The sequence below is a fragment of the Arachis duranensis genome, chromosome 8 (genome assembly GCF_000817695.3).
Source record: "Arachis duranensis cultivar V14167 chromosome 8, aradu.V14167.gnm2.J7QH, whole genome shotgun sequence".
Classification (NCBI taxonomy): Eukaryota; Viridiplantae; Streptophyta; class Magnoliopsida; order Fabales; family Fabaceae; genus Arachis; species Arachis duranensis.
This window is the reverse complement of record NC_029779.3, coordinates 5,060,922-5,074,830: the sequence shown is the minus strand read 5'-3', so window position 1 is coordinate 5,074,830 and position 13,909 is coordinate 5,060,922. Positions and strand designations below refer to the sequence as shown.

At 36.9% G+C, this 13,909-nt stretch overlaps 1 protein-coding gene across 1 annotated transcript; it reads right to left on the bottom strand.

Moving 5' to 3' along the window:
• Positions 1-353: 353 nt before the first annotated feature.
• LOC107460288 (MLO-like protein 1) lies at positions 354-5,992 on the bottom strand. The gene is made up of 13 exons (XM_016078642.3): positions 5,737-5,992; positions 5,402-5,667; positions 5,029-5,145; positions 4,884-4,944; positions 4,035-4,129; positions 3,341-3,415; positions 3,145-3,233; positions 2,959-3,008; positions 1,857-1,897; positions 1,404-1,613; positions 1,190-1,257; positions 1,050-1,110; positions 354-954 (listed from the first exon to the last, which is right to left on the bottom strand). Exons 1-13 carry the CDS (start codon positions 5,921-5,923, stop codon positions 727-729), a joined length of 1,548 nt encoding a protein of 515 aa, XP_015934128.1. The 5' UTR covers positions 5,924-5,992; the 3' UTR covers positions 354-726.
• Positions 5,993-13,909: the final 7,917 nt, after the last annotated feature.

Below are 13,909 nucleotides of genomic sequence, written 5' to 3'. Positions count from 1 at the left end.
TATTATTTTCCTATCAACATAATATATATTATTAATTATTTTAAGTTAAATTAATTTATATTTCTACAAAATAATATTTATTTAAAATTATAATTTAAATTTCCGTGCAAAGCACCAAAAACGAAATTAGTTAATTTTAATTAAACATTAAAATTACCAATTTCAATTTCATCGTTACATGACAAAGATTATTACACTTGTATATTCACTGAAATTATCTTCTCTTTTATTTTTTGCAAATTATAATCACAATATCACTAATTATGATAAAACCTTTATTGGTTAGGTTTCAACAAGGAGACAACCATAAGAACGATAACAACAGAACAACAATAATAGAGTAACAACAGCAATAGCAACAACCAATGTGGTGCGTGATTCGTTGAGGTCCGCAAATGCTATAACTACAACATTTCATCCCCTGGACTCGCAACAACCGCAAAGTCGGAGTTCCCTTAGGTCTTTGCAGTCGGATGCTCTACAGAGAATTTCTATACAAAAAATCAGTTCTCTGGAAAAGGAGTTTTGGGAAAGTTCAATGGGCTCCATAGTTCCATTTACTCAAAGTCACACACCGAGAGCAAAGACGCTGGAGAATACTATGCCTACACCCTAAGCCAAACACATCCTACAATGTCGCACAATGCTAGCAAATAAAATACTAATAATAGTGTGTTCTGTAACTACACAAAATAAGATGATTTGAGCACAACTCCCCCATTTAGGCTACTCAGCTGAACCCTCGACTTTGGGTACAGAAGCACCGTCTTCTGCAGCGGATGCTCTCTTCTGGAAAACTGATCCAAGCTGAATTCCTGCAACAGCATGAGAACTTCCTTCACCAGGCTGGCTATCAGCTTTTACCCCTTTCTTCTTCTTTGCCTCTTGTGCCCAACCAGCAAGCCTCACTTGCACATGCTCACGAAATATTGCTGCCTTAAAATGGGTTCCCATCTACAATGTGAAAATAACAGAAAACTTATGAAAAGCCAAACCAAAATCAAATTTGAACGATTCAGCTTGCACTTTTAATAGCTATGCAAACACACCTGTGTAACAATTGCATACAGTGGTAGGGTGCTGTAGCTACATAGTACCTGGATAAATACTCTATAACCCCAACACAAATGAGCAAGAAAGAAAAATGAGAAAAGGAAACAACTGCAGAGTCCGGAATGCACAATAGTACCCGATAATGAGCCTTGGAACTATGTAACGAACTTGTCCCATTATACAAGAGTCAAATCCATATGTAACCTGAGAACACAAGCTATAGGTTATATTCACTAAACAAAGTATAACTATCCTCAACCCAACATATACCTTTCCCTAAAAAAAGGAAACTGAGAGTAAGCATACAGAATAAAGTTCACAGAAAATGTCACAAATAAAATTATGCTCACCCATATCCAAAAGAAAAATGCTATCTCAAAAGCATTTTGGAAAAGGATAAAGTGGATCAAGAAGAGGACAAAGTGGGGGCGATGAAACCAAAAGTGATCATCTGATGGTTGTACAACTAATTCACCTTCTATGGCAGCATGCTTTTCAGCTACTTCATGAGCTAGTTGCGTTATCACATGCTCCAGCTTAGTGCCAACGGCAAGTAGAAGCTAAAAGAATGTAATCCAGAAGAGGAAAGATATAAGCAGTGGAGACAAGCAAAAGAAAAAAAAAAAAAAAAAAAAAAAACGATACATGTGAGTTGATTGCAAAACATCAAGCAACATTTTTTTAATTCTTATGTTGAGTTAAAAAGCAAGCAAAATTAAAATAATATGGCCGTGTAAATGTTCAGGGAAAAGAATAGATACATATGAATAAATAAAAGTTAATAATTTCATCATCATACTTACAATGAAAGGAATAAAAGCTATCCAGAAATATGTATGCCAACCTGAAAAAATAATATTTGTGATGCAAGGTTACGCTCTTTGATAACAAGCAACATCAGAAGAAGCAATCAGATCAACTACTCCTCACATACAAAAATATATTAATCATGGTCCATCATGCTAGAAATCCATCACCAAATACAGGATTATCCATGTCCTGATTGGTGGTAAGTAGTGTGATAGAATAGAATGGGAGAAGATGGGGTGGACTAACATAATTGTGAAATTCAAAGTAACGTTCCTGTATAAATGTTAACTAGCAATATCAAAAGAAGCAATTAGATCACTTACTCCTCCAAGGCAAAAGTATATCTGTCATGATCACTAATGCTCATCATACTAGAAATTCATAACCAGATCACACAAGATATCTATATTTGGATTGACAGTAACTAGTTGAAATGGATAGAATGGAATAAGATGAGAATGGAAGGAAATTGAGTGGATTAATAAAATTGTTCCACTTTACTGTGTGGATATTTTTGTAAGGCAATGGAATTCTTGGATATTACAGTAAAATGTAATAATTTTGTGAAGAAAAATAACTTTGAATTCACATTTCACCTGAGTTTCCCCCAAATTTTGGGTGGGGGGAGAATAAAAATGGGAAGATAAGGTGGTATTGAATAGAATAAATTCCCTCATTATCTATTCCACTCCATCCATTTTTATCACATCAAAACCATAGAATTAATTATTTTTCCTTCTCTTCCATTCCATTCCACTCCACATTTTTTCACCAATTAAAACATAGCCAAGATCTCTTCCTTTTCATAACAAGAAAGGTTTTTAAATTAACTTTGTTGACCAAAAACAAATAAAATAAAATAAAAGCAAATATATTACTAGAAGATGACTGCATTTGTCAACAACACAATGTGATCAACAAGTACCAATATTTTCCATTTTAGCTCAGAGGATGATATGGCAGCATAGGGGAGGAAAAGGTTTCTAGGCGTTAGTCTTTGTACGCCATAAAGTATCAGCCATGGCAGAGTTCATTAAGTGATTAAATACAAAATAAGATTATCACACAGCTTAGGTTTTAAGTCATTAACCATACCATTGATATTGAGCAACAAGAATATGACCACAAAAACCCAAAGATACCAACTGCAGCCACAAAAAATAACTGTTATTACAAAGACTCCAAGAATTTCACAACTCACAAGACAAATGGTAATCAACTTATAGAGAAATTAATTTATGGGTAAATATGATATGCATAGAAACAATAATGGACACTTACCTTATGCCAACAACCTGCTTGAAATCATCTTCAAGGGCCCGAATCATGTACTTGTGAAAATTAAACTTTGGATTCGCCTTGCAGTGGGTCTACAACAAAAATATAGCAAAGGAGAATATTATGTTCAAGCAAGGAAGCCAATGACTGGAATCAAGCTGAGACGTCATTTGCAACAAACAGGCCATTAAAACTTTACCATAATGAAACCATGCCGTAGTGTGACATAATCTGACTTTGTAACAGATCCATAAAATTGCTTAAAAAAGGATTTCTGAAAGAAACATAAAATGATATTAGGAAAAGTAAGTAAAACAAAAGCTTGGTCTACAAGTCCACAATAAAATTACTAATTTGTTGCAAAATCAACAAGATTTCCAGAAAGTTGTTTAAAAGAACACAAAATTATGAAGAAAATAACTACACAGTGCCACAGATGTAACCAAATAAAAAAGAAGGGACACAAATAATAAAGATGATAAAAACAAGGTCAACCAATAGCCCCAATCAATCATTAGAAAACCATGGAGATCACTAAGATATGAATGAGGTCAAGGTACACAACCACTACATGAAATATTAACATTACACTCCAAATGTTTTTAATGCCGTATTCTTTTTGTAATCTCATACAATGTATGAAGAAACTCAATTATAAGTGATTGGAAGTAAATAAACAAGACTGGACACAGATAGCTGGCAGAATACCTATGAAATACACTAATACAGCATGCCTTTGGATGCAAGTGCAATATATAAAGCTTACGGTGCCAAGGATTCAAAGAATGATATTAAAAAATCTCAAATGAAAAGAAAAGGGGATTCAGTATGACAAGAATATATGTTGTATTTATTAAAAGCTGCAGAACATAACGAGCTTATAAATAACTTACCAACCAACCCACTATGGCAGAATCTTTGCCAAAGCCCGAAAAGCGACCTTTGATAAAATCATGCTGCTGAACATCGACCACCTTTCGTTTCAAAACTGCATTAATCCAGGAGAGCAGGGTACGTATAAATTAGATAGCTACTGAGGAGTTAAACAAGAATCATAACCTTTTTCAAATTCATTTTGGAAAGTATATTAAGATTTTTTTATAACAAAAGAAAGACTTTCGTTAAGGTGTAGAGGAAACAATACAAAGAAGTGGAAGAAGAGAGATCCTCCCGAACAAAAACGAAAAGCAAAACACCACTAGCATCAATGAACTGTGGCTTTCCAATCTCTCAGCATGTCTGAGAGGGAAAATCCTTCGAAAAGTCCATACTATAGAGATGCTAAACACCTAATTCTATCCCAAACAATATGCATTCTAGCCAAATACTTCAGATAGTGCCAAATATTGAACATTGGCACAAAGATTTTGTCTTTTTCTTTCTCCGAAAACCTACAAACCTCATTAAAAGAAACTGATCTAGTGATGTGGTACAATCACTAGATAAAAGACAGAAAAGGCGTCATCTAGAAGATCTAAAACGTTACATAACTCAATGTACTCTCTATCGCTAAGGTTCCAAAAATAGGAAGATCCCTGTATTGAATAGAAATCCTTAATAGGAAAGTTAAAGAAGATATGCGAGGAAAAACCTAGTTGAAAGGAGCATCACCTAGAAATAAATTTCCAGGGGTAGACTCTAGAGTAAGTCACATGTGAAACAAGGTTAGCATCCCATCCATTTTAAGTATGTTAAGGTTATTAGAAGTATGGAAAGTATATTAATAAAAGAATTGTGTGTACCTTGGTCTGTTTCATAGTTCTGCTTCGCAATGGAATCTTCCCAGTGCTTCCATTGGCGAATCTATGCAATAAGGGCAACGACATTAGTAACAAAGAACGGTTTTAGAAGAAAGGACAGAAAGGAGAGGGAAAAAAAGTTACTAACTCTTGCTCCTCCAAAAATAACAGTGAGAACGGAGAAGGTGACATGAACGACGGCCAGTACAAAAATGAAGATGTGCAGGTGATGCAGCGCTTCCACAGATAATAAAGGTACCTTGTTCTGAAAAAGAGAAGGAGGGAATATTACCGTGAAGATTCGCAGGGATCTGGAATTTTATAAGAAAGTAGAACAGAACACGAAAGGGACAAATCAATTCAATAATACTGTGAATATGATGAGTGAGAGTGAAAAATGATGTCGTGAATGTAACAAATAACGAAGCAAATGGTCCGATAAAAAAAATAATAATAAGATAATAGAGATGAGAGGTGGATGAAGTAAAGAAAGAAGGAATTAGAATTTAGGTAGGATATACCTTGCGAGCGCAGAATTCAGTCTTAGCGAGTGCATGTGTCTCTGTCTCTGTCCCTCGAGTCTCGGCAAGAAGGCGCCTGGGGAAAGAGAAGAAACGTTCGAAATGGAAACGGTCTTGTCCCAGTAAATGCTCCACGGTGACCTTCTCCTTTTCATCGAGGCTGCAGGGGAGCATGTAGCGAGTCACGCTCGGAGGAACGCAGATTTTAGTGATGCCGTTTTGCGATACCGTGAGAAGCAGAGAAATGAAACCCAGCAGCATCAGCTCTGCGAGCCACCCAGATCTATCAAAATCAAATGGAAAAGAAACTCTAAACTCTATGTAGTTCGCTGTACCTTCTTTGATTTTCTGTAGAGCCTCGTATAGGGGCTTCTGGTTCTTGTTTTTGAGGAACTTGCCGCCGTAATGGAGGAAACGCTCGGCGGCGAGGGAAATGGCCACGATTACAGTGCAAACGGCGGCCACAACCCACGTCGGAGTGAACTCTAGGTTCGCCTCCTCTTCTGCACCTCCGGCACTCATTCTGTTTTACGATGGGAGCAGTATCCACGCTGCAAATAAAACAAAACGCAACGCGACTGCGACGCGACTCACTATCTCTAATCTCTGATATAAATAATATAAATAAATAAATAATATAGATATAAATAAACATTGAACCAAAAGCTTAAACAGGGCCAAGATTTGAACTTTTGATTTTTCGGATTTAGAGTTTTAATACTATGTCATGAAATCACTCATCTCAAAAATTTCAGCTAATGGAAAAAAATAACACTAAGAATTATATTTTTAATACTCCCTAAACCTCTATTATACACACTGTACAAATATTCCATTAGTTCCCTATACTTTCTCATTTATTTTTAGTTATCAATTAAATTAAATTTTATTAATCTAATACCATATTTTTAATTTATAATTTTAAATATTAATAATTAATTAATAACTAAAAAAATAATAAATTCTAGCTATACCAAACAAATAAATGAACTGGTGTTGTTTATTTATTAAGATTTTGAAAATTGGTTCGAACCGTCTGATCGAATCGATTAAACCATAACTAATGATATTTACAGTTCGGTTAAAAGTTATAATCATCAAATTTAAAAATTGTTGTTACACTATCGAACCGATTAAGAACTGGTTGTTTGAACTGAATTAGAATTCGACCAATTTTCAAAAATTTATCCAAACAGTGTCATTTTATTTCAAACTACAAAGAAACCCTCCAGCCCCTTTTTGAATTAGAAAGCAACCATAGTCTCCACTCACTTATTCACTCTCTCTAAACCAGTTAACCCCAAAGGCTTTTTCAGTCCCATGATTCATCAACTCATCAACAACACTCATCAGCCAGCCACCACCAGCTGCAGCTAGCAGCTCCTACCATCACCGAACTCCTCTCCTCAGCCAGAGCTCACCATCGCCGCCGAAATTGTGACTGACAAAGGGTGTCAATATTGAACATCTCTGCCACTCACCTTCTTTTCCCTCACTGTGAAATATTTGCTCGGAACTCTTCTCGTTACCGTCATGCACTGCTCCTGCTTGGCTGTCGACTCCTTACTGTAACAAGCTCTATTGTTACTAATTTTCAATTAACAACAAAACCAATTGGTTCGATTTTCAAAACCTTGTTAATTGCTATTGGTTTCTCTTTCTTTTACACTCTCGTTGTTGGTAGATTACATTTACTTTACAAAGCTGTTGGCAACTGATAAGTGGATATCTTATACACTTTTTCATTGTATTTTCTTAGTGTTTTTAGTTATATTTTATTAAGTTCTAGTATGTTTTAGTGCATAAATTCATATTTGGATGCTACTTTGAGCTCTTGTGTTTTTCTTATGATTTTAGGGAATTTTTGGGTGAATTTGCCAAAATTGGCAAAGTCTTGTTCAGAGATGAAGAAGGATAGCAGATGTTGTCAAATCCTGACCTCTGTTCATTCCAATGAGCATATCTTGAGTTACAGAGGTTCAATTGACGCGTTCTTAATGGCGTTGGAAAGCTAACTTCCAGAGAATATATAATAGTCTATACTTTTTTCCAGATCACTGCCCAAAATTGGCGTTGAACGTCCACATCTGGAGTTTAACGCCCAAAAGGGAGCAAGCCCAGCGTTGAACGTCCAAAGCTGGCGTTCAACGCCACCAAGGGAGCAAGGAAGCAGCGAATTCACCCCCTAATGGGCGTTCAATGGCCATTCTCCAAGTTGAATGCCAAGCTTGGACGAAACACTCAACCAAAGTGGGCCCAAAGTGGATTTTAGCACTCCTTAGCTTATGCAGTCTTATCTTTGTACTTTTTAATTTAAATTTACATTTCTTAGGGTTAGTATTTTACTATTTAAAGAGGAGATCACTTAGGATTAAGGGGGAGGAATTTACGAATTAACAGACAGATCTTCTCTGTTTTCTCTATAAATTATGAGCAACTAAACCTCCTAGGTTAAGGTTAGGAGCTCTGCTTGTCCTATGTATTAATATTATTACTTCTCTATTTTAATATATGTTTGATTCTATTCTATGATGTATTGTCGTTCCCAATCTAAATGAATTTGGGGTGGAATGAGAGTTTGACCCCTTATTCTATATGAGTTCTTGCAAGTCCTGACCTAGATAGTATTGAGCTACAGTTTGAGAATACATCCCCTAAACCAATAAGTTATCTCAGCTAATTGGGATATGTGACATATAATCTCGTTAGTTATGGGTAATGAGGTATCTGTGGCGCTAAGGCTAGAATATTGAGCTTCATTCTCTGATCCGAAAGATCTGACCTTGTCTGTGGCACTCTAAGTAGTATCAAGGGAGACTGAATTGGGTGAGCTTCATCCTTGTTCATATTGAATGACCATTGACAACGGCGTTTGATGTGGATTAGAGGAGATTAATTGACCACGACCAATGGCATTAATCACTTACTGCTTTGCCATAGAATGAATCATTCATTGTTAAAGTAGTCCGTAAGAAGTATTAATCCAGAAAGAAAAAGCATCTCCAAAGCCTTAACTGATTTCTTATTATTCTTTCTACATCAATTCCTTACTACTTTCTTTACTATTTTATTTTATGCACCTACAACAACAACCACTATCTTTCTATTCACCTGATTAAGATCTGCAGGATAACCATTGCTTGCTCAATCCAACAATCCTCGTGGGATCAACCCTCACTCACCTGAGGTATTACTTGGACGACCTAGTGCACTTGCTAGTGAAGTTGTGCGAGTTCAATTTTGCACACCAAGTTTTTGCGCCGTTGCCGGGGATTGTTTGAGATTGACAAACTACTGGTTGCCTTGCTGCTTAGATCAGGTACTTTTTATTAGTTTTTCTTTAATTGTTTTTCTTGTTAAATTTGCTAACCTTCTTTATTTCTTTTCTTAAATTTTTTCAAAAATTCCATCTATTTCTCTTTTTCAAATTTTGTGTCAAATTTTAAGTTTGGTGTTCCTAGTAGTTTTTGTCAATTAATTTTCTTCCTCTTGATTTTAAAAAAATTGATCATGTTTGCTTCTTTATGTTTGAAATTTTTTTAGTTATTTTCTCTTGTTTGATTTCAAAATTTTTTAAGTTTGGTGTTTTTCTAGTATTTTTCTTCTAAAACTCCTAAAATCAATATTGTATATCTTTTCCTTTTTAATTTTTCGAACATTTCTTGTTATTTTATTTGGATCTAATTTTAGATTTTATGTTTGGTGTCTTGATTTTTTTTTAGCGTTTTATTCATTTATGGATATCTCACTAGGAAGCTCTCTAAACTGTGACATAAAGACTCCCATTTTTCTTGGATTTTTATCTATTCAGAAACACTAGGAGCACTATGGATCTAGAGGGAGAGGCACAAACTAGGAGAACCTAGGGATCATATACAACTTCCACCCCTGACTTCTATGGAAAAAGCATTAGTGTGCCCCCCATAGGAACGGACATTTTTTAGCACAACCCGAACTTGATCACGCTTGTGCAGAAAAACTATTAGTTTCATGGACACCCTGAGAAGGATCCCACCAAAATTATTTCTGATTTCTTGCAAATCTATGACACTGTAAAGATCAATGGAGTGGATCCTGACATCTACAGGTTGCTGTTTTTCCCATTGCTGTGAGAGATAAGGCCAAGGACTGGCTGGAAGAACAACCTCAGGAGAGCCTGAACACCTTGAGTAAAGTAGCCGACAAGTTTCTGAATAGATATTTCTCCCCAAGAAAGTTAACTAAACTAAGGAAGGATATTCAAGCCTTCAAACAAGAGGATGGCGAGTCTCTCTATGATATCTGGGGGAGATACAAATCAATGCTCCGGAAATGCCCTATTCAGCGGTTCACCCACTGGGTCGAGCTGGACATCTTTTATGACGGGCTCCTTGATGCAGCCCAATTGTCCCTGGATCATTCTGCAGGCAACTCTTGACATATGTTGAAAACACCCAAAGAAGCTTAGGAGCTCGTTGAAACAGTGGCCAATAATCAACACTTATACACAGTAGAAAGACCCAAGGCAAGAAGGGAACCCAAGGAGGAATCTGCCACAGACATAATCCTAGCTCAGAATAAAGCAATGGCTAAGCGGTTGGACCTTTTCACAAAGTAGTTAGACAGCATGCATGCATTCACAAGGAGCCAGCACAGTATAGTCCAGGAGACCCAAGCATCCCTCCAAAGTGTGAAAACAGAGCTGCACCGAATAAAAAACAAGCAAGCAGCTGAAGAATGCTAGGCAATTGAGCTTCAGAGTGGCAGAACACTGACCACCCCATCTCAAAACAATATTACACCAGAAGAAGAAGGTGCAATACCCCACACTATTGCTCCTGGCATTCAATGCCCAGAAGGGAGCAATAGGGGTGTTTAACGCCCAGAAGGGAGCAACGCTGGCATTCAACGCCTAGAGGGAGAAGGCAATACACATGCCAATTCAGGAAACATTCCACCGAGGCAAGCTGACAACCCTTCCTCAGTCACTATGGATAATCACTCTACATCACTCAGGACCCCTAAATACAAAGCCAGGCTACCATATCCTCAGAAACTCCATAAGGCAAAAAAGGATCAGCAATTTGCCAAGTTTCTAGAAATCCTCAAGACACTCGAGATCAAAATCCTATTTGCTGAAGCTCTTGAACAAATACCGTCCTATGCCAAGTGTATGAAGGACATAATGAGCCACAAAAGGGATTGGAGGGAGGCAGGGACAGTTCTCCTCACCAAGGAATGCAGTGCGGTTATCCAAAGAAACTACAGGACCCTGGGAGTTTTGTGATACCATGCACCCTTAGAGACACTTGCATAAAGATAGCCCTATCTGATCTTGGAGCAAGCATCAACCTCATGCTATCATCATTAATGAACAAGCTCCAGATCCAAGAAGCCAAGCCTACCCGCATCTGCCTTCAACTTGCTGATGGCTCCGTCAAGATCCCACCAGGGGTGGTTGAGGATCCGGATGAGCTCGCCCCCGTGAATATACACTAGTGAGGGTGTTGGATATGAATTATGAATTATATAGAGTATAACTCGAGTTGGGGATGCACGACAGAGGGACAGTCCAATGGTTAGCTACCAGGACTTGTCGGGTTGGCTTTATAACCGACAGATGAGACTCATCAGCCATTAGGACAGGCATACATCATATGCATATTATGTGAATTGTTTGGAATTGCCTAAGTGACTGCATATTACTTGCTAATTGTCTAAATGCCATATCTGTTTCCTATTTGCATATCTCTTATTTGATATAACTGTGTTTACCATATTATACTCCTGCTGGTGGTTGGGATGTCTGAAGGATTTGGAAAGGAAAGTGTTAGTTAGACTGAAGATCTTTAGTCAGTTGCCATTTATGGTTTATTCTGTTTATAAGCTTTGAATTATCTGTTGTAAGTTTTAGGATTGCCTTTGGATTTCCTAGTACATTATATGTTAGATATGTTGGCACTATTACCATACTGAGAACCTCTAGTTCTCACCCTTGCAGATTTTGTGATTTTTCAGATGCAGGTTGTGAGGCTTCTCGCTGAAGCATGCTAGAGGCTTCTGGATTAGCAAATATTCTTTGGTTCTCAGGACTTTACTTTGGTCTTATGTTTGTGCTTAGATACTTCTATCTCCACTAAATAATACAAACTGTGATGACTCCTTTTAGAGGTGGTTTTGGAGAATAGATTTTCTGTAATTTCGCCCTTTGGGGTTTCCTTTGGGTTTCTTCCTTATATATTTGTATATACTTCTATGCTTGTACCGGTTATCTTCGCAACCGGATCTTGAGTTTTGATATTCATGTTTTTGGCACTCTTTTCTATATATATAATCTCGCGATAGTTCATTCCTTTATCTGTTACGTTTTCGATCGGAGTGTTGCGCTTTCGAGTTACGATTTTGTTTTTTCCCTTTTTTTCAAAGGCTCCTAGTTATAATCATTATTCACACCACTATACGTACAAAATTTTATTTTTAGAGGTCGTAATACCTTGCCATCACTGAATTATGACTTAAGCATAAGACTCTGTATGGTAGGGTGTTACATAATTCATTCTTTTTTAAAATACCGTTTCAAATAAAGTCTTGAATTTTATAGAAATTTTGGCAACATCTCCCCTAAAACTTAGATTTTTGCTCAATGGGTTCAAGACCAAATCAGTTTCCAATAAACAAAACTCAAACTTCCAGACTATCACAGTCATTTCAAATCAACCAATCTAAAAATTTCCAATTTATCAAAATCTGACATTATTTCACTCAAACACGCAACCATATTCATCCAAGACATAATCAGGCAATTCACAAGACTCACATAATCACCAGAAATATATTTCACACAGCATATCTATTTATAACAATTTCCAATTTTAAATAAATTAGTTTGTATAAAAAACCCTACCTCGACTCGTCGAAACCAAAACCCAAAATGTGTCACGAAACCTTTTCTCTTAACTGAAATCAACAGCAATCCACAAACTCAGTCCTGATCACTTTCACAGCACTCAGGCAACTTAAAAGCGACATGCAAAGCTCAGAACATGACCCTACGTTACCAGAACCTCAGAGTTTATAACCAAACATAACAGAATACTAATGCAAGGGTTTTTTGAAACATAAATAGTTACCGAACTAAGAAAACGAAACAGCAGCGTTCACTGAATCGGCTTGGCGGCAGCCCCGGCAACCACCTCGAGCAGCAGCAGCGACCAAAACTCTGGCGACGACGACTGTAACAAACATGCAGCGATGAAAATCTTCCGAAAACTCAAAAGGAACGAAGCCAACTTAAAAAACCCTTACCGGCAGGGGATCTCAGTGGCGGCAGTGGTGTTAACGACGGATCTGATGGCAATGCAAGCTCCCTCTCTCCTCCGCGAACGGCGACGGTGTCTGGCAGCGAGGAGGACGAACGGCAGTGGCGAGCATGGACGATGGCGACCTAGACTTCACGGACGGCGACTGGGCGGTGTGGTTCCCTCCTCTCGGTCTGGCTCGCGCTCGCCTCTCTCTCTCCCGGCTGTGACTCGCGATGGTGGCTCATGGCGGATCGCCGGTGACAGCTCAGAGAAGCGTCCTTCCTCCAAGGCTTGACGATGGCGCGACGGCAGCGGCAAGTCCCCGTGGTTCCGGCACGACTCTCCCTCCTCACTTCTTCTCCCTACCACAGTTCTCTCTCTCTGGATCTTCTTCTCCACGGCCCTTCATCTCAGCTTCCCTTTCTTCTTTCTTTCTTTCTTTCTTTCTTTCTTTCTTTCTTTCTTTCTCCCAGCAGCGGCTACTGTGTTGTGTGTATGTGTATTACTGAAGGAGAAAGGATGGCTAGGGTTTCTTTTGGGATAAAGGGAATAATGTGTGTTAATTAGGGTTAGGATTTCAATTTGGGAATTTTGGGTTTAATTAGAGTAAGGTAATTTTAATAAAATTTGAACATAGAGTATTAATTTGAAAAACTAATTTAATCTCTAAAATTACTTTAAAATATTATTTGTGGTATAAAAATACTAATTGATTCTCAATCAATTTCTCTAATTGAAATACATAGTATTATAACTAATTTTCTTTATCTTTAAAACTTATAGTATTTAATCATGAAAATATAAAGTATTTAAATTAAATCAAATAATTTTTTTATTATTTAACAACTACTAACTTTATTTATAAAGAGAATAACTCAGTAATTATAAAATTAGATAAAATCCTAATTTAAATAGCCAAACTTCATCATTTTTGGATTTCTAAAACTTTAATTTGTAAATAGAAAAAATTCATAATTATAGAGTTTGGATAAAAATCCTCAATTTATTTCAAATCCAATTAATCAAAACTGCCTTTAATTTTCAATAAAATAATTTCTGAAATTAAAACTATAAATAAATATATGATCTGAAATTTGTTCAAAATAGGATTATTCAAAAGTTCTGGGTCTAACAATAAGTCTCATATCAATCTTACTTTTTATTGTGAGCCTCTAATAAAAATTCATTTTTCATTGTCAATCTCATAACCGACATGACCATTAACACA